The following is a 20,977-nucleotide window of genomic DNA, read 5'->3' as shown; positions in this document are numbered from 1 at the left end:
ATCTCGTGTATTGAATCAGTAATTGCTATCATGCTATATTCAGAGGCTAAACATCAGTAATCATACGAACTGAGGGAAACAAGTATAAGATTACCTGTAGGGTATCGCACGTGCTACATATGCGGGTTTTGTGTTCAAGTAAAACGAAACAAGAGATTATTCTGCATGCAGTGAACATATCTGATACTAACATTACACTCCGTGACTTCGATTAGTGATCTGATGCTTCTGACCACAACAGTATACATGACTTTTAATATTTATTTTTTGTAACTGACGGAGGCCACAGGAATCCTGCTGGTGTAAGACTGGTGTAACACCTAAATGTTTCTCGGGCTTAAGATGTTTACATGACGGTGTGTTGATTTGCCCATTCGGATTACTTTGAAATACTGGTAAGATTGTTATTTACGTTTCAAGAAAGTTATTGTATCTGTGGTATATTTCTTATTTGTAACAGCTATCATATCTCGATCGCCACACCTGCCATATAGCTGCTTGTCCAACTTTTTACTTCTTGTAATGCTATAAACAACATTACATGTATACATGTTCGCACATAGTTGTACAAATACGAATGTGTAAAACATCTTAGGGTATTACATAAATACTGTTAACAATGTGTACTGTGTGTGTATATTGAAATGTGCGATCTCTTTCGACGTTATAAGAATCATCCTTGATTCGATCCAGGAACCTACGTCGTCATCAGATTTGATCGCTTTTGAATCACCACTAGTCGAGATTTCGCAGTTACATCCCTTGTATGTCATGCGGAAGGGACAGGTAGGCACAGGTGTGTACCCCGGAGGGATTTGGTTATTTCAAGGCATCCTGGACATACAATTTAGTCTCACACAGTTCACATGAAGAACTAGTATACCTGTATATTCAGGACATCGACAGCGTCAAACTTATATAAGGTTTGTGTTTCTTAAATTTAAACTTAAAAACACACGAAACATTAAAGGAAGTGAAACCGAAAGTAGGAATTGTTGGCCCCAAGAAAATAAAAAAATGTAAAGTATATTGATTTAAATTTCTTTAATTGTTATGGGTTTTACAAATGTTTGACATTCAGGTAAACGAAGTCATTCGTCGAGGCGTAAAAATGACACAATAAAGACATGTTGACTTGGTCCTGAATACTAACGTTCACAGTTACCTCCCTTGTATTGTACTGTGAGGGGGCGTGTCCATTATCAGTAAAGCAAGGCTTGGTTGGTGTTGACGGAGGTGGATTACAGGTCATCAATACAAGGCCCTATTGGTAGTTGTTTTAAAGTTAGCTTTTAATATGAAAACAAATGAACATTTCAAACAATGACGACAGTTTACCTCCACATCTACACAAGTGAAGCTGACATCAATCCTGATCTCACATGACCACAATATATTCATATATTAAGTTTCGGTTCATCTATTCAAGGTAAATCTTTTATTGTGTTGAAACAACGATCGAGCTTGTTCTTTTGACAGAATTCATAAAAAAAACTATAATGTAGGAACATATTTTATTGAAACAATAGTATAAACAAATACATAGACACACGCTTCTGAAACACCTTGCATGACATGAAGTCACGCTGTGTAGCATCTGTTATTCCTGTAGCACTATGGATTGGTCGATATGGTTACTTTTGTGACAAGAAATGATATGTAAATTACTCATTCGACATGGGTTTACAGAGGCGTTTCAGCATACTTAGTGGTGCACACAAGTTACTGACGGGGTGAATGTGTTTGGTGTAATGCCGCGTTATGCAGTATTTCAGTTATATCATCACGTGTCAGCTTGATATGGAGGGTTAGCCCGAAGTGGCACTCAAGAAATGTTATTGTCTCAAACAAAACACATGCTACTCCATTACAAAGACGGAACAACTTCAACTGAAATTATTTCTTCGAAAAGCGAACAGTTATTTATGTTTTACAGATGGCGACGTCGCGGGCTGAGAAGGTTACAGAATTCCTCACCTGTGTGATCTGCCAGGAACTGTACACAGACCCCTGTACACTAAGGTGTGATCACACATTCTGTAGGAAATGTGTCACTGCATACATCCAAACAAGACCAGATGCTGTACAGTCCAAGACGATCCCATGTGCCTTCTGTCGACAAGATACCAAGGTCCCCCACCCCAGCAGGCCAGTGGAGGAGTGGGCGGGGCAGATCAAACCCAGCACCATTATACAAGGGCTTATTGACACTCAAGCTGACATTGTCAAAACCGGTATTGGTTTATTATATTATAAATTACACATTCATTTCACAAACTGAAATCTATTAATAAGAATCCTGTTTGTAATGAAGGCATATTAAAGGGTACTCGTTATTTGTTTAACCATGCAGTATAATTACAGTATTGCTGTTAACAATATGTTCAATGATACCAATTGACTTCACAAAAATATACATTTGTTACAAACATGACTCCAACTGTAATCACGGCATAGACATATTTACAATATATTTAGACGTCGGGACAATGTGCACTGGCCTGCTGATTATTATCGTTTTACATGATGCTAATATAATCAGATCATCCATAAAGCACTTGAAAATATTATTATAATTAAAATTTTACTCAAGTGGGGAATCAAACCTGGCTATAATCAGATTTTTCAGGTTGATAATAGTGAGTGAGTGAGTGAGTATGTATTTTTGCCGCCTTCAGCAATATTCCAGTGATATCACTGCAGGGGACACAAGAAATGGGCTTCACACATTTTACTCCTGTGGGGAATCAAACCTGGCTAACACCTAAACCACAAGGCTTCCCTACCGCCCGTGATGATAGTGATCAGAACTGTACACTCATAAGTGCAATTGTACCTGTTAAAACTACATGTACATAACTGGGTGAATGAGTTCAGTTTCACGCCACTGCCAATCATGCCAATATGGGGCTTCACACATCAAACACATGGGCGTGACGAGTCAACACTTAAACTCCAAGCCTACACCCACCGCCCTATTCGTGCATTGAAAATAGGTGAGAGGGGGTGATCTTACCTGGATTCTCAATCTTCTAATTTATATTAATATTGTCCTGATATGTCAAATAACTATAGACATGTCCACTAACAGGTTCCGCTTCATGTTGCTCAGTGTGTGAGAAGTTAGGGGAGACAACTCCGGGAGCCTCATGGTGTTCTGAGTGTCAAGTGTCCCTCTGCAAGAGATGTGCCAAGATGCCTGTTGCAAATCCAGCATCACATGACCATGAAATATGTGACCTTTCAGGGGAGGTCAAGGTGAAGAGGAGGCGCAAGGTCGTGTGCAGGGAGCACAAGGATGAGGTTATAAAGCTTGTATGTAAAGACTGCCACGAAGCTGTGTGTCAGACATGTTGTGTTATTTACCACAGGAAATGTGAGTCAGTCGTTACCATTCAGTCAATGATGCCAACAATGAAATACCACTTGAGAAAAAACGCTGAACATTTGTCAAAGAAAATTCATAGAAAGCACACAATTGTTCAGAAAACAAACAAGAAGGTTAGCGGAATTGAGAAAAACAAAGTAGCAGTAGAAAGTCACATCAAATCTGCTGTTGAGAGAGCCATCGCTAACATCAAGCAGAAAGAAAAACAGCTGATGAATGAAGTCAAGGATATTACAGACAAACAAACTAAGCAACTTAAAGCAGATGTTAAACTTGAAGAGATTGAGATGCAGATGTACAGACAACATTGTGAGTTCATTGACCAGGCCTTGGTATCGGACTGTGAGATGGACCTGTATGACGCGTATCAGGCCTGGGAGTCGGGGGCTGTAGACTTGGGGGACGTCAGGGACACAGACACAGCAGACACACGGAGAATAGATGACATCAGGTTTACACCTGACACTGACAACGTCCAGCACATCCTAGATGACCTACAGTTGGGGAAGATTGACGTCACATACCAGGATCAGGGCACATGTCTGCCGCCTCCACTGCTGGTTGACACGATAGATGGGAAGATGGCGGGTGATGAGGTGGAGCCTGATCTACGTGACATCACAGTCCTGATTGTAGATGGTATACAGACAGTTGTAGTCACTGACAGAAGGAACAAGTGTGTGAAATCCTTCTACACTAGAAACAATCAACTGTGTCAAAGTAGACTTCCCCTGGATAACTCTCCACGTGGTGTAACACAGATGAAGGAGAACCAGGTGATGGTTGCTGTCCCTGACTCCTCGAAGATTGTAACAGTAGAAGTGACCCCAGACCTGGTGCTGCTCTCAACCATCACAACAAGCAAGGCGTACTTCAGTCTAGCTGTTCTGAGACCTTCATCTCTAGCAGCAGGTGGTGTCGCCTGTGTTGATATCCTGGACATGGGGGGACACGTGCTGAGGTCAGTCACTACACACAACAATGAGACACTGTTTGCCTGCCCCGACTACATGTGTGTCAACAACAAGGGCAACATACTCGTGTCTGACAGGTGGGAGCAGTCTGTGACATGTGTGACGTCAGAGGGAGATGTTGTGTGGAGATACGCCCCTACTGGAGACGGATCACTCGACCCTTTTGGTATTTCAACTTCTCCAACAGGAGACATCCTGCTTGCAGACATCAGTAAGGTTACAAGGCTGACAGAGACAGGGGATTGTGTCACGGATCATAAGGACATTGGCTGTGATCCATGGGGATTGTATGCCGATAGACATGACACACTGTTTGTGTGTGATGAAGGTCAGATACACGAAGTAAACTTCATGTAGTCATATCAATAATAGCATGACTTCAGTCATCACTATCACTGGCGTTAAATTCACTATAACAACTCAAAATGGACTCTTCCGATTGGGGTGTGAATGGTCATACAAAGGTGTATCAACAGACATTATTTCCACATCCTTACACATCACATTATGTGTTTAGCAGCCTGGTTCTCTTTATTAAATCGCCTCCGTCTTCCAGTAAGTACAGTGTCGGCCGGGAAGGCGAAAAGCCCGTGGTTTGATCCCAATCTGCTCAAGAGATACCAATACTTCACTCTATTCTTAGTAGATATGATATGGTTTACTTGTTATTGAAGTATTCACATGACTACTTGGACCTGTGGATGGTCACTTGATATATTATTTAATGACACTAATGAGTTCCAATCTCTTGAGACCATCAGCGGGTTCCCGGGTCGGGTTGGTTACCCGGGCTGTAGATTTGGACTCGTCCCAGCTCCATTCAGTACCATGTTAGGTACATGGTCCATTGCACCGTGGTCAAAGAATGTTTTTACTTTACTAGATAGTAGATAGGGTGTTCCATGTAGGATGTTTGTGATGCCATGAAGTTTGTTTTGTGGAACGTTATGGTGAGCCACTTAATAACAAATAGCTCCTGAATTATACTTGTACGGAGGAAACACTTCTACAATTGTGTCCATATCTATACAGATTATAATAGTGTTGTAGGCATAGTACATTCATTATTCAGTTGTCAAAAAATAAACTGTAAGTGATTCCATGTTATTGCTTGTTTAAAAATGAAATTATTTTTGTTCTTCTGCTCCATAATCAGAGACCATAAAATAGATTTAGTTTACTCTGCATAAACTGAACAAACACTAGGCCACGCACACCCTCGGATTTGTTTCATGACTGGCTGATAATAGAGTTGGCAGATCTTGTGTTGCACTATTGCGCTGTACAGTGTCATATTTTGAATCGTCTGCTCTTTGTTTGTGTTAATGACTTAATAGACAGCCTTTGAAGTTGTTTTTGTTGACTTGTAAAATGTATTTTTGTGCTTAGAGCGGTATGCACACTCTGCGTTTTATACACAGATTAACGCATGGTATGCGCACAAGTTTTTTTAGGTTTATACCTCCAAACACAATAAATATTGTTAAATTAATTCTTAAATAAATAAATTGCAAGCGAGTCCGTTGCAATAGATTGGTTAACCTGAAATAACATTAGCCCACGCCCAATAGCGAACTACTTGCGTGACGTCGTAGGAATTCGCGGTGGCTCGCCCGTGATATGCATAGTCCCCAGTTTAAATAAAATCATTGAAATCATTGAAAGAAAACTTCAATCGATTTCTTTTACTTGTTTGTACCGCACACATAATCATTGTATCGTTGTTAATAGCATTTACACTCAGCAAGAGCAGAATGTATTTTTCACAAATAAAAAACATGACCCTATACCATTGTCTGTCATGTACTTACACGTCCATGCACGCAAAAACATATTGAAGTAAATTCTTAATCCATAACTGGATTCCACAGGAGGTACCGCTACATTAAGGTTGCGTCACAATGTTTTGCAGGCCAGTGTGACATCATCGGTTACCATGACGCCACGATCAACTGGCATACCTTTTCTCTCTGCCACTAAAGCTGGTCAGCTGTACTTTTTTACGCCGGAGACACTTGATATTACTCTTTACAGCTGAAAAGGTTGGAAATAGAATCTCACCTCGTACACTTATTTTGTTAGCCATTAGGGCTGGGTTAGGTGGGTCCTGGGTTGGATCTTGGCACCCACAAGATTACCCGGACCCGTAGTTAGTCACTTGATATAATGTTCAATAACACTAAAACTCCATGGCTACACCACAAATCACTTATGTTTCCTATTTCTTTCTGATGATCCACGTATTCCTTCTGACATTTATATATCTGAGTAAAGGTGAAGCTTCAGTCAATTTCAGTGTATGCATAATCAGTTCGTATATACATGTATCGAAAAGGGTTTTGCAAGGGCTCCGGTAAAACATTTCTAATCAGACATTTTCTACCCTACTCGAATCCTACAGCAGGTTCCCTGGTCGGGTCAGACCAGGGTGTAGTGTACCTGGGTAGGGTCAGGTAATAGGGGGTCGGGTACCTGGGTATGGTCAGGTAATAGGGAGTCAGGTACCTGGGTAGTAAATTTGGACTCATCTCAGCCCTAGTAGCCATCTGCCTGTCTGTTCAGGTTCGAATTATGTTTTGAACCTGCTTAATGTATAAGATTAGTATTATGAGCATGTCATGACAACTAAAACCAAAGTGTTATGTTTGCAAAATTGTTGAATATTCTAACAAAGCACACGGTCAAGGAATCTGGAACAATTATATGACGTCTAACAACACAATTAGATTTGTGCATGCAATTATAATAACTTTTGTTCACGGTAGGTTTTACTTGATCTTACGTAATTCTCCCTATAGCACATGGAATGTATCCCAATACTGCACGTCCGGACAGGTTCTGTCATTGTGCCGTCACACACAACTACAACAAAACAACTAAACAGGTGTTTGCATTACTTGACAAAATGCAAGCAGACCCACCCCAACCTTATCTTAAATGTCCTGAACCCTTTTGCCACCAGCAACAATATATCCAGAACCATTTGGACTTCACCAAATTAGGTGACAGCTGACCTCACCAATATCTGTGTTAATCTTTCAGCCCTGACGTTGTCGAGTGCAGAACAACACTCCAATATTGAAAGTATTGAAAAGTGGATGGCTCTTTCTTCGCAGATTCAGAGTTTCCATATAATGGACTATAACCTTGACTTGTTTGACTTGCTTATTGGAATCTGCTAAGAAAGTGAGTTAAAAGTTTACGTCGCATCAGAAAGTTGGAGTATTGTTGCCCTTTTAAAGTCAGAAAGTCACATGCCTCTTGTTTCATTTATAACAAGTTTATGATCACTTCCATGGTCTATAGGGGGCACGGGTGGCCCAGTCGTCTAATGCGCCGCGATTCGCTGTGCAGAGTTGCGTCCCTTGGGCACGATAGAAACCTATGATTGTGGGTTCGAATCCCGGTTCGCCCCGATTATGTTTCTAGATTTGTCAGCTCACATCATGGTCAGCCTTTCTCTTTCGTGGCGTGATTCTTGAACGCAGACACTTCGCGATACGCCGATTGATGATGATAACCATTGCAGGCACATCTCAGAGATGTCCATACTGATATTAAAGTGTAGCGAATGTAGTTCGCTGTGCACGTAAACTTGGCAGCGTTGTGGACAAGGTCAAAGTAAGTTCGGGATATAGCCCGTATGACAAGTATTTCTCTGTTTGCTTAAATATCGTTAAATGTTATGTGAAGCATGACTGAAATAAGATCAATTGAAGTTTAATACGATTTTGATTCGACGAATGCCAGTTACATATCAGCTAAAGGTATCTCTGCATGAGACGCGAAGTAACACAGTGTAAGTGAACAGCATATATCCTTGCCTACAACAGAAACGCACCCGACGCATTTTCGTCTGTAAATCTACGAAAGGACGTTTAACTTTACTGCAATATTTTATACAATTTGTCCTAAAAACCCATAAGTATCTCCCTCCCTTACCAACAGTGTTGATCGAACGTACCAGGTTAACGATACCATAAGACTCAGTTGAAAGATATATGTCTTGCAAGGAGGAGCATAAGGACGGTGGGTTTACTTTGGAAATTCGGCTTGGAAAGATCACTACTTCCACCAAAATTGTTTCAGAGACATTCCACGTTTCTTGAAAAGGAGTCTGCACTATTTGTCTGCTTTTTGTTTCTTTTCCCTCCTATCTCATAGATAACATTAGTACTATGAGTTACACAAGTAGATCACACGGTTGGGCGTATACTGATCTTGTGACTGGAACGATATCATATCAACCCAGGACAGGGGACAACTGAGAGGTAGGTTTGGTGTTCGCACTGGACATAACACGGAATAATTCCGTAATATAAAAATCATTACCTAACACATTATTAATAAACATTCGTTGATAATTAATATTGGTCGATGTTTCGCTAGCACAGCCAAAGTATATGTGTTTGGAGGTAAATGATTTAGGAAGAGAGAAGACATCAAATATATATTTTACAATTTATAGCCAACCGGAGATCAAGAAGTGTAAGTCATTTTCTAACTGGTCGACCCTCAGCCCTCAGTAGAGACATATAGACAAACTGTTTCTATACTATGAAGTGATAACCGCCGCTGCTAGATGGTTGTAGAGAGTGAACTCTGGTCCTACTGTGTGCACAGAGCTGCGGCTGTACTTTCGCTGTTGATAGGCTCTTGACGTAAAAATACCTATAGAAAAACTGGCAAGGTGATTGCAAGTGTCTTTTGTAAACATTCGTCATCGTAGCTCTTGCCGTTGGAAACAACCATTTCACGACCAGACCCTGACACTCGTATCTTGCGTTGTCGTGTTTCATGTATGAACAGTTTTTATCAATATCGCATTAAGCTGCAGGAATGGTGCATTATCCTTTTTTCCACATCTATACACTAGTGTATGTACTGCCTTCATACAACAACCTGTCAGTTCAACGCAATCTATCATGCCAGCATTGGATGCTGTAACATTTATGCAAAATATTTTCACAATAATTACCTTGCATTAAATATCCCTGAATAAGAAGTTGAATTGTACCAGTATATACTGACATGTATAGGTAACACATGCATATCTGTGTTCCCCATGAAGATCCGGGTTAGAATGGGCAATCAATGCTTGTCGTATTGTGTCACGTCATCGTGTCATAATTACCTAGATCGATGCTCCTGATGTCACAACCTTGTTTGGTCCAGACGCGATAATTTACAGATCGCCGTCATATAACTGGAACAGTTCTGAGTGTGGCGTTAAACAACAAACACAACAAAACACATGTAGAGAATAATACATGATTGTGTTTCCGTATCATAAATATCATAATTTATACAATAAAAATAGAATTGTTCGACCCTGTAACGAGCATACAATAGACCGTGCATTCCTCATATTTCATATTTACGATTCGGAATCACATGAGGGTTATCTTCATTCTTCTAATAATCTCGATCAGTGATGTTCAACCTGATCTCACTCAACTTCAGAAACCGCGTATGAATATAGTGTTTGAGTGAAGTGTCCCATTTATCATGTAGTATTTTACAGCCATGTGACAGGTGGTGCATGCAGGACACAGCTGGCAGCCACATGCACAATACTGTTATAGGCAACAGCGTCCCTGTCTCCAGATATAAACTGGTGACACAGGACACAGCTGGCAGCCACATGCACAATACTGTTATAGGCCACAGCGTCACTATCTCCAGATATAAACTGGTGACACAGGACGCAGCTGGCAGCCACATGCACAATACTGTTATAGGCTACAGCGTCACTATCTCTCCAGATATAAACTGGTGACACAGGACAGAGCTGGCAGCCACATGCACAAGACAGTTATAGGCCACAGCGTCCCTCTCTCCAGATATAAACTGGTGACACAGCTGGCAGCCACATGCACAATACTGTTATAGGCCACAGCGTCACGATCTCTCTCCAGATATTAAAAAATTGGTGACACAGCTGGCAGCCACATGCACAATACTGTTATAGGCAACAGCGTCACGATCTCTCTCCAGATATAAACTGGTGACACAGCTGGCAGCCACATGCACAATACTGTTATAGGCCACAGCGTCCCTCTCTCCAGATATAAACTGGTGACACAGGACACAGCTGGCAGCCACATGCACGATACTGTTGTAGGCCACAGCGTCACTATCTCTCTCCAGATATAAACTGGTGACACAGGACACAGCTGGCAACCACATGCACAATACTGTTATAGGCAACAGCGTCACGATCTCTCTCCAGGTATAAACTGGTGACACAGGGCAGAGCTGACAGCCACATGCACAATACTGTTATAGGCCACAGCGTCACTATCTCTCTCCAGATATAAACTGGTGACACAGGACACAGCTGGCAGCCACATGCACAATACTGTTATAGGCCACAGCGTCACTCTCTCTCCAGATATAAACTGGTAACACAGGACACAGCTGGCAGACACATGCACAATACTGTTGTAGGCCACTGTTTCTTCTGATGATCACAATAAGACAACCTGTCTACACAGCCTCTGCCCACACTGGATATTGTTACAATAGGAAACACGTGTGCATTTCAAATAATGACGACAATGTCACACCTTTGTGAGCTTTATTGGCATTAATCAAGCCTCACCTCACATTGTCACAATAAGTCATGTATTTAGTATTAGTTCTTCTCTACATGGCAAAACCTTAATTGTGTGGAAACAACAACCTTGTTTTTAACAGCAGAGCCAGTAAGTTATTAGATTATGAGTTCAACTATTGAGTGAGTGAGTGAGTGGGTGAGTGAGTGAGTATGGGTTTACGCCGCTTTTAGCAATATTCTAGCAATATCATGTGCAATATCACTCCACAATTTCAAACTTTAAGGAGCCACATTAAAATTTAAGGAGCCACATTGATTTAGGTTTACAAAGAATACATTATTTAAGAAATTAAATAATAACACAAGACAAGATTGAAAACAGTCCAATTGTTTTGATGTGACTAAACAACAAACTTTGAAAACTTGCCACAATGAGTGAGTGAGTGAGCATAGTTTTACGCCGCTTTTAGCAATATTCAAGCAATATCACGTCGGGGGAAACCAGAAATGGGTTTCACACATTGTACCCATTTGGGGAATCGAATCCGGTTCTTCCGCGTGACGAGCAAACGCTTTTACTACTCGGCTACCCGACCGCCCCTGCCACAATGAAGACAAATCATTGAACAATGACCCTTGTTGAAAGACCATCACTGGAATTCACTCAGGCAGTATCCTGAAACAATACTGTGGCTGCTTTTTTGCTTTATTCCAATGTTTGTTTTATGCATTTGCTTCGATTTCCGATTCATTTATTACAATCAGACATATTCATAGCGGTTGAAGTAATCTTGGGCGTCTCGCATCCCAATGTTGAATTTCCTGATTCCACTATGCCCAGCCACATCTGCATCTAATAAACTCTTTTTAGGACTGCTGGCAGTAATGGCCATAGTTATGTTATTCATGTCATCATTCTGTGATGGACAGCTTGGTTTAGTATGGCTCTTGATAACATGTCAAATATTCTTCAGTGATTTGAGCATGCCACGTAAACTGCGAAATGTGCATGTGACCAGAAAGACATAAACTTGTAGCATTACACACGATAGCATCAGAGGCAAGACAGGCTTTAATGTCGCTGTAGTGAGGGAGTGAGGGAGTATGGTTTTACGCCGCCTTTACCAATATTTCAGCAATATCACGGCGGGGGACACCAGAAATGGGCATCACACATTGTACCCATGTCGAGAATGGAACCCGGGTCTTCGGCGTGACCAGCGAACGCTTTAACCACTAGGCTACCTGACCGCCCCCATAAAATAAAGAAATATACTGTTTCAAATCTATATATTCAAAAATGAAATCTGGCCGAGAAAGTACAAGCAGATTCTATAAGACAATTAAACAAAATACTTACATTAAATTTTATCCACACAATTTATCTAATAAATGTAAAACTAGTTCCGTTCATGATCATGTCAGACTTTCTTGTCACTGCCGACCTGATGAAACGTGAAGATGACAGAACATTTCTCTTTTGGAAAGAAAATGTTTACTGTGTCTATCAAATGATACTGCATATGTAATATCATTAGGTATTTACTTGTGTGTATTTAAATTAAACAAGAAGGTTATTATCTCCTTATTACATTTATCGACCATAATTTTCAAAATGACCACGTTATTTAAATGTAGAAACATATCTTCTCGGAAAACTAATGTTAAATATTAACTCGACATTTATGGATTTGGTTATGTGTAGCACGAACAGAATATTGGTGAGTTAATTGATTCTTGCAGCTGTTTAGACAGCGTTTGTTGGATTGTAAAAAACAGAGTATTCAGATGAAAATTTGTGAGTCTTGTAAATTAAGGTATTATTCACACGTCAAGATATATTTGGATATGGAATATTATGTTACAGCTTTCAGAAATAGAGACCATAGACGTATGCTGTGCCTTTTGAGATTAAGTGAATCGCCTTTGCGGAGTAATCTGGGCAGAAGAGAGGTTATTGTTTATTCACAACGCTTTTGTCGGCTATTTAACAATGGTTGTATTGAGGACGAAGCCAATTTTGTGTTTGTCTGCCCCTTTTACGCATCATAAAGACAAAAGTATATTCATGTAAGATTCTATAACAATCAATGTATTAATACTTCTAGCAATCTCTAAAATAGCCAAAATGGCTGTACACTCAGAAATATAATTACGTATGTGAAGGAAGCTCTATTATTACGTACAAAGACCCAACATTGTATCCTTTGTATTATTCTCAATGTAATTTGCCTCAGTTGTGTGTTACTATATATAACTAAAATGTACATGAGCCTATGGTCTCCCAGACATGAATAACACACACACACACACACACACACACACACACACACACACACACACACACACACACACACACACACACACACACACACACACACACACACACACACACACACACACACACACACACACAAACACACACACACATATATACATACATACATACATACATACATACATACATACATACATACATACATACATACATACATACATACATACATACATAGATCTGTTGTTAATATTCAGGTAGGGGGAGAGCGCTGTGTTGGCCAGTAGTTGGCCTGAAGGAGGGATATAAACTATTCCAATCCACGATTATTCTCACAAACAATCAGTGATTATATAGGACAACGTAGATAGACTTTAATACCTCAATAACTCTGGAAGAAGTGAGACACGTCACGCACAAGTTGAATTTGGCCTGGATGTGATAATATATCAGTTGATGTTTTATACATAACGGTTGTATTGGATACTTTCACAGGTTATTCTGACTGGAGACTGGTATGTACCCTCTAGTTGGTCCAACTCCGGTCCAGTTCTCACGTCAGAGAAACGTTTTCTTACTGTGGTGTTGGTTTTGCAAGTGTGTCATATAAACTCTACTGTGGTATTTTTAACAATATACTATCTGAATATGATGACGAAAACTCATTCATGATCATCAATATGGGTTAAGGAAGTGACGACATGTTAAAACAAGAGCCAAAACAGTACGAATGACAAATGAACTGGTCTACAACTTTGAAACTCACGTCAAGGTCAACCTTCAACAGACTTCGTCAATCAGGAAACAAGACTCGCCGATGTTACAATTTATTACAACATATATTTTGTCCCGTGCTTAAGTAACAGTGATAATATAGCCATCGGAACCCAAAATTCAATTTCCAATTCACGCTTGTGCCAGTCACTATTCCAAGATGGTTGTTTGCCGCGTGATTGGCGAACGGCATGTTCGCTTTTTAATCTACGAAAGGACGATTAAGTTTGCTTCACGATTTTATACAATTTGTCCTCAAAATCCTTAAATATCACCCAACTATTCCACGGTGTTGATCCCACATACCAGGTTAACCCTACCAGAAGACTCAGTGGAAAGATTTGCATCGTGCATCGTGTATGGAGGAGCATAAACATGGTGTCTTTACTATGACAATTTGGCTCCAAACGTTCACTTCTTCCACCAAATATGCTTCAGAGATACACCACTCTTCTTACAAACGAGTCTGCACTGTCTATCTGATTTGTTTATCTTGTGAAGACCAGTGTCAAAGATAACATTACTAATCTGATTTACACAGGCAGATCACATGGTGTGGGCGTATACTGATCTTGTGACTAGAAAGATATCACACAAACACAGGACAGGGGACAACTCAGAGGTAGGTTTAGTGTTTGTACTGGACATAACATGGTATAAATATATACATATGTACACGATTACTTTACACTTTCAACATCAGTTAATATTACGAATATTACACGATTACATTTTATGGTACATTATTTGACATGGAAAATATCTGAAATTGAATAGTTTTTGTCTCACATAAATGTGTACACTTGCGTCAAGCTGGAATCTTCCACTGTATTCAAGATCTGTCTATTATAAACCTTGTATTTTAGATCAAGACGTAAGGATTCCAGGTGAAAAAACATAAACCGGTTGAGATTTCGTTGGGCCAGCCAAAGTATTTTGGGGGAGGTTAATGATTATGGAAGAGATTGGTATAGATATTTTAAACATATTCTATGATTCACAGCCAATCCAAGACGTATAAGTGCGCCGTAAGACACTTTCTCAATGGTCGATCCGCAGTCCTCAGTTGACAAACTGATTTTATGCCATGACTGGATGAGGCGATATGGTAGCTAGATAGTTGTAGAGAGTGAACTCTGGGCCTACTGTGTACCCTGTGCACATAACTGCAGTTGTACTTTTGTTTTTTTATGGGCTCTTGACCTAAACATGCTTCACCAATAGTACAATTATGTCGAACTATCAAGGTAATTTCAAGCGTATATTTTAAACTTTCATTACCATAGCTTTATATCGACGAAAGGTGTTGGCGTTATGTGAATATGAAACGTCCATTTCACAACCAGACCCTGATACTCAAGCCCTCTCTACCGTATTTCGCGTATTAACAAGTATTAACAATATTGTAGAGGCGACTAACAGGAGGCCCGCGGACTTGGTTGATGCATGTTATGGTATCCCAATCGCAAAGATCATAGATCAGTAGGTTATCTGCCAAAATGACTTCATTATTTACAGAATGACATCAAATAGCTGTAAAATTGCTGAGTGTGGTGTTGCAGAACAACAAAACTAAAAGCCATCTCTTGATTATGTAAGCTGTACACTTGTGAAATAGAGAGTAATAACTGAGTGTGATTCCGTGTCACAAATACCATATATATGAAATAAACATTGCATTGTGCGATCTTCTGGCGAGAATACTACATACATGTATTATGCATTCGTCATATTTGATATTTATGATTCGGAATCACACGAAGGTAATCTCTTACCCTTATATCTCAATCTTACAATAATCGATGTTTCAGACCTAATTTCGATCAATGATGCTCAACTTTTCAAACTAACCTCGCTCAGCTTTACAGTCCGCGTATTAATATGGTGTTTGAGTGAACTATCCCATTTATCATACTGATTTGCAACCATGTTTGTCAGCCATTGGTGGAGCGCTTCATTCAACCGTTCAAACTTGTTACCGACGTATGACGTCTTTTAGTCTGGTAACGGATGAAACTGGTGCAAAGACAAAGTAGCAAAACAAAATAGTTTCAGTAAATGTTGGGAGGAAGTATTTACTGGTCGAAAGAGGTGACGATATGGGACTAAAATCCCCCCCCCCCCCCCCCCCCAAATGGCGTGCTGTGGTGGGACTCTGTGTTATCACTGTAGGCTTGCTGAAGGGCATTGATATGAAACGGGAGAACACATGCAGTATTAAAGTGAGGAAACGAATCCAGTACTTTGGCAAGGCAAACAAGTGCTTAAATCAGTGGGTTACCCGTCTGATGGAGCTATCCTACATATAGCAGTAATCACTATGCTAATATGTTACACTGCAATTGGATTCTACAAACATTACAATTCTCTAGGTTACTGCAGATGGCGACGTCGCAGGCTGAGAAAGTGACGGAGTTCCTCACTTGTGTGATCTGCCAGGAACTGTACACAGACCCCTGTACACTGAGATGTGATCACACATTCTGCAGGAAATGTGTCACAGGATACATCCAAACAAGACCAGATGCTATACAGTCCAAAGCGATCCCCTGTGCCTTCTGTCGACAAGATACCAAGGTCCCCAGCCCCAGCAGGCCTGTGGAGGAGTGGGCAGGGCAGATCAAACCCAGCATCATTATACAGGGGCTGATTGACACACAAGCTGACGTTGTCAAAACAGGTATTAGTTTGTTTTTTTTGTATGAATTTTGCAAACATACATCTTGTAATAAAAATATTTTTATGGCATTGTAAGATTAAATGGTGCTTGTTTTTTAAGTATAGTATAATGATATCATAACAGCAACAGACTGTTCCAAGGATAACAACTAAACAACACCAGAAAATATACATTTATCTATAAGACGAATTTGTCAAAAGCATGCCTCTGTAAACTGTAAACAAGTCTTAGGAACAAAGATGCAATGTGTATTTTTTTAAGGTCAGTGTGCACTGGCCATGCAACTACTTATTGCCATGTTGATTATTGGCGGCGAACATGACGCTACCATAATGTATATAAATATATGTTAAGGTGACCCATAATGCACTGGAAAACAAATTGTCTAAAAAGGTGTACAAATGACGCTGTGTGTAAAGGGTAATTATAGAATGTTACAGATAGATAATATTGATCAGTACTTCACGCTTGTAAAGTGTAAATGTACCTGTTAGGTGAGTGAGTGAGTTGAGTATTACGCCAATGTTAGCATGCATCGTGGCAAGCATTGGGCTCCACACATTAAACACATGTGAGGAATCCAACCCGAGTCTTCAGCGTGATGGACCAGCACTTAATCTCCTACCCTAACCCACCTGCTTTAACTTACTTGAAAATAGATCAGGGGCTTTTCGTTTCATTTTCATCTTTTGATGTATAAAACAAATATGATGATCTGTCAAATAACTACAGACATGTCCACTTACAGGTTCCGTTTCATGTTGCTCTGTGTGTGAGAAGTTAGGGGAGACAACTCCGGGAGCCTCATGGTGTTCCATTTGTAAAGTGTCTCTCTGCGAGAGATGTGTCAAGATGCATCGTGCAAATCCTGCATCACATGGCCATGAGATCTGTGACCTTTCCGGGAAGGTGAAGGTGAAGAGGAGGCGCAAGATCATGTGCAGGGAACACAAGGATGAAGTTGTAAAGCTTGTCTGTGAAGACTGCCACAAAGCTGTGTGTCAGACATGTTGTGTTATTTACCATAGGAAATGTGAGTCTGTCGTTACCTTAGAGTCAATCTTGCCAACCATGACCCACAATTTGAGAGAGAAGGCTAATGTATTGTCAAAGAATATACACAGGAAACAAACAATTGTTCAGAATACAAACAAGAAGATTAGCGGAATTGAGAAAAATAAAGTAGCAGCAGAAAGTCACATCAAATCTGTTGTTGAGAGAGTCATCGCCAACATCAAGCAGAAAAAAAAACAACTGATAAATAAAGTCAGGGATATTTCAGACAAACAAACTATGCAACTTAAAGCAGTTGTTAAATCTGAAGAGATTGAGATGCAGATGTCCAAACAACATTGTGAGTTCATTGACCAGGCCTTGGTATCGGACTGTGAGATGGACCTGTATGATGCGTATCAGGCCTGGGAGTCGAGGGTTGTGGAGTTGGGGGATTTCAGGGACACAGACACAGTAGACAAACAGGAAATAGATGGCATCAGGTTTATGCCTGACATACACAATATTCAGTACATCTTGAATGAGCTTCAGTTGGGGAAGATTGACGTCACACGCCAGGATCAAAGTACATGTCTGCCGTCTCCAGTGCGGGTGGACATGATAGATGGAAGGATGGCGAGTGATGAGGGGAAACCGGATCTACAGGACATCACAGTTCTATTTGTAGACGGTATACAAACAATTGTAGTCAGTGACATGGGGAACAATTCATTGAAATCTTTCTACACCAGAAAAAAGAAGCCATGTCATAGTAAACTCCCCCTGGGTGAACTGCTATGTTGTGTAACAAGGTTGAAGGAGAACCAGGTGCTGGTTTCTGTTGCTGCGTCCCGTGAGATTGTCACAGTTGAAGTGACCCCAGACCTGAAGCTTCTCTCGACCATAACAACAAGCAAAACGTACATAAGTCTCGCTGTTCTGGGTCCTTCATCTCTCGCAGCAGGTACTGATGACTGTGTCGATATCCTGGACATGGCGGGATACGTGCTGAGGTCAGTCACCACACACAACAAGGATGCATTGTTTGCTATGTCCTACAACATGTGTGTCAACAACAAGGGCAACATACTCGTGTCTGACTGTGAGAAGAAGTCTGTGACATGTGTGACGCCAGAGGGGGGTGTTGTGTGGAGATACGCCCCTACCGGAGACAGAGCTCTCAGTATGCCTGCTGGTATCACAACTACCAGCACAGGAGACATCCTGCTTGCAGACATGAAAGCCAAGAAGATGATACAGCTGACAGATTCAGCGGAGTATGTCGGAGATGTTGCCACGTCACAGGCCGCACATTGTGTTTTTTGCGCGATACATGTAGATAGGCATGACACACTGTATGTGTGTGGTGAAAGTCAGATACGCAAAATCAAGTTCATGTAGTCACATCAATGATTGAATTCATCGGTATAGCTTGGTTAAAACAAATGATTTCAATTTGGAAGACATGTTGTTTTTTTGTTGTAGGATGATCAAATACACAAGAAAACCGATCCTTCGAAATGTCATGTCTTAAGTCGATTACTTCATCATAAAATAACACTGTCAATAACAAACATGATGGGCAGTTAAGGTAGTTAGTTCAGAATGTTGCAATCAATGTGATCAGTTCTTCAGACTTTATTGTGATGGAGTTGATCCTGACCAACAGGTACAATACTATACCTGAAAAATATGAGGGGAAAAACACAGTTACACATTTGTGTAATTTTCTTGACATTTGGTTTGTACTTAGATACATTTATAAATAATGGCTATATTGTGTTTATGCCCAGTACATGTTTCATTGTATACAGGTACTATATATATGTCACAATATGTGATTGCTTTTAAATAAGAAACTCTGTTTTTATTTAAAGGTGAGACTGCATAGGAAATGTGCCCAATATTCATATCTTAATACTGTTGTTCATACAATGTATAAATTAGTTTGAAGACTTAGTTTGACTTGAATGTGCTGTGCATTTCTTGATATTTCGTTAGAATGCTTACCCTTGTTCACATTTTTTTATTATTTACCTACTTCTTGAATAGTATTTCATCGTTCTTTGCACCGAATAAGAAATCGAATGTATTCTGCATCACAACATCGAGTATACTATTGTGATGAATATGTGCACCATCTTCTCTTTTCGAAATAACTAATAACATTTTCCACAATTGGATAAAATGTCAGTTCCATGACATGAAGAAATCAAGTCGTGTTCTAGTCCTTCATAAACACACCAGTTGTTTTGCGAACATCCTTCCACATATTCGGACTTTGAAGCTATTTTAAAAAAAAAAAATTCCTATTTTACTTGCATATTATGAACAAATCTGATTCTGGTTGAATAGCTAGACACCACACACAACAAGGATGCATTGTTTGCTATGCCCTACAACATGTGTGTCAACAACAAGGGCAACATACTCGTGTCTGACTGTGAGAAGAAGTCTGTGACATGTGTGACGCCAGAGGGGGGTGTTGTGTGGAGATACGCCCCTACCGGAGACAGTGCTCTCAGTATGCCTGCTGGTATCACAACTACCAGCACAGGAGACATCCTGCTTGCAGACATGAAAGCCAAGAAGATGATACAGCTGACAGATTCAGCGGAGTATGTCGGAGATGTTGCCACGTCACAGGCCGTACATTGTGTTCTTTGCGCGATACATGTAGATAGGCATGACACACTGTATGTGTGTGGTGAAAGTCAGATACGCAAAATCAAGTTCATGTAGTCACATCAATCATTGCATATATTCAAGCATCGGTATCGCTTGGTTAAAAGAAACCATTTCAATTTGGAAGACATGTTGTTTTTTTGTTGTAGGATGATCAAATACACAAGAAAACCGATCCTTCGAAATGTCATGTCTTAAGTCGATTATTTCATCATAAAATAACACTGTCAATAACAAACATGATGGGCAGTTAAGGTAGTTAGTTCAGAATGTTGCAATCAATGTGATCAGTTCTTCAGACTTTATTGTGATGGAGTTGATCCTGACCAACAGGTGCAATACTATACCTGAAATATATGAGTGGAAAAACACAGTTACACATTTGTGTAATTTTCTTGACATTTGGTTTGTACTTAGATACAATATGTGATTGCTTTTAAATAAGAAACTCTGTTTTTATTTAAAGGTGAGACTGCATAGGAAATGTGCCCAATATTCAAATCTTAATACTGTTGTTCATACAATGTATAAATTAGTTTGAAGACTTAGTTTGACTTGAATGTGCTGTGCATTTCTTGATATTTCGTTAGAATGCTTACCCTTGTTCACATTTTTTTATGATTTACCTACTTTTTGAATAGTATTTCAT

General features: G+C 40.1%; 2 protein-coding genes across 4 annotated transcripts; both read left to right on the top strand.

Annotated features, from left to right (window-relative positions):
- Window positions 1-774: 774 nt before the first annotated feature.
- Window positions 775-6,142, top strand: LOC124132463 (tripartite motif-containing protein 2-like). Of its 3 annotated transcripts, XM_048392611.1 has the most exons (4): window positions 779-923; window positions 1,937-2,234; window positions 3,092-3,525; window positions 3,589-6,142. In XM_048392611.1, the coding sequence occupies exons 2-4, from the start codon at window positions 1,937-1,939 to the stop codon at window positions 4,717-4,719; spliced, it is 1,863 nt and encodes a 620-aa protein (XP_048248568.1). In that variant the 5' UTR covers window positions 779-923; the 3' UTR covers window positions 4,720-6,142. The 3 variants fall into 3 exon arrangements, with proteins under 3 accessions (XP_048248567.1, XP_048248568.1, XP_048248566.1); XM_048392610.1 differs by having other exon boundaries at window positions 775-796; window positions 3,092-6,142; XM_048392609.1 differs by having other exon boundaries at window positions 3,092-6,142.
- Window positions 6,143-16,352: 10,210 nt separating this feature from the next.
- On the top strand, window positions 16,353-19,979 carry LOC125378101 (tripartite motif-containing protein 2-like). Its single transcript, XM_048392958.1, has 2 exons — window positions 16,353-16,650; window positions 17,399-19,979. Exons 1-2 carry the CDS (start codon window positions 16,353-16,355, stop codon window positions 19,042-19,044), a joined length of 1,944 nt encoding a protein of 647 aa, XP_048248915.1. The 3' UTR covers window positions 19,045-19,979.
- Window positions 19,980-20,977: the final 998 nt, after the last annotated feature.

The sequence above is a fragment of the Haliotis rufescens genome, unplaced genomic scaffold (genome assembly GCF_023055435.1).
Source record: "Haliotis rufescens isolate VD_foot unplaced genomic scaffold, xgHalRufe1.0.p SCAF_11, whole genome shotgun sequence".
NCBI classification, from domain to species: Eukaryota; Metazoa; Mollusca; class Gastropoda; order Lepetellida; family Haliotidae; genus Haliotis; species Haliotis rufescens.
The sequence above is the reverse complement of the archived record's forward strand: the minus strand, read 5'-3'. Positions and strand labels throughout refer to the sequence as shown.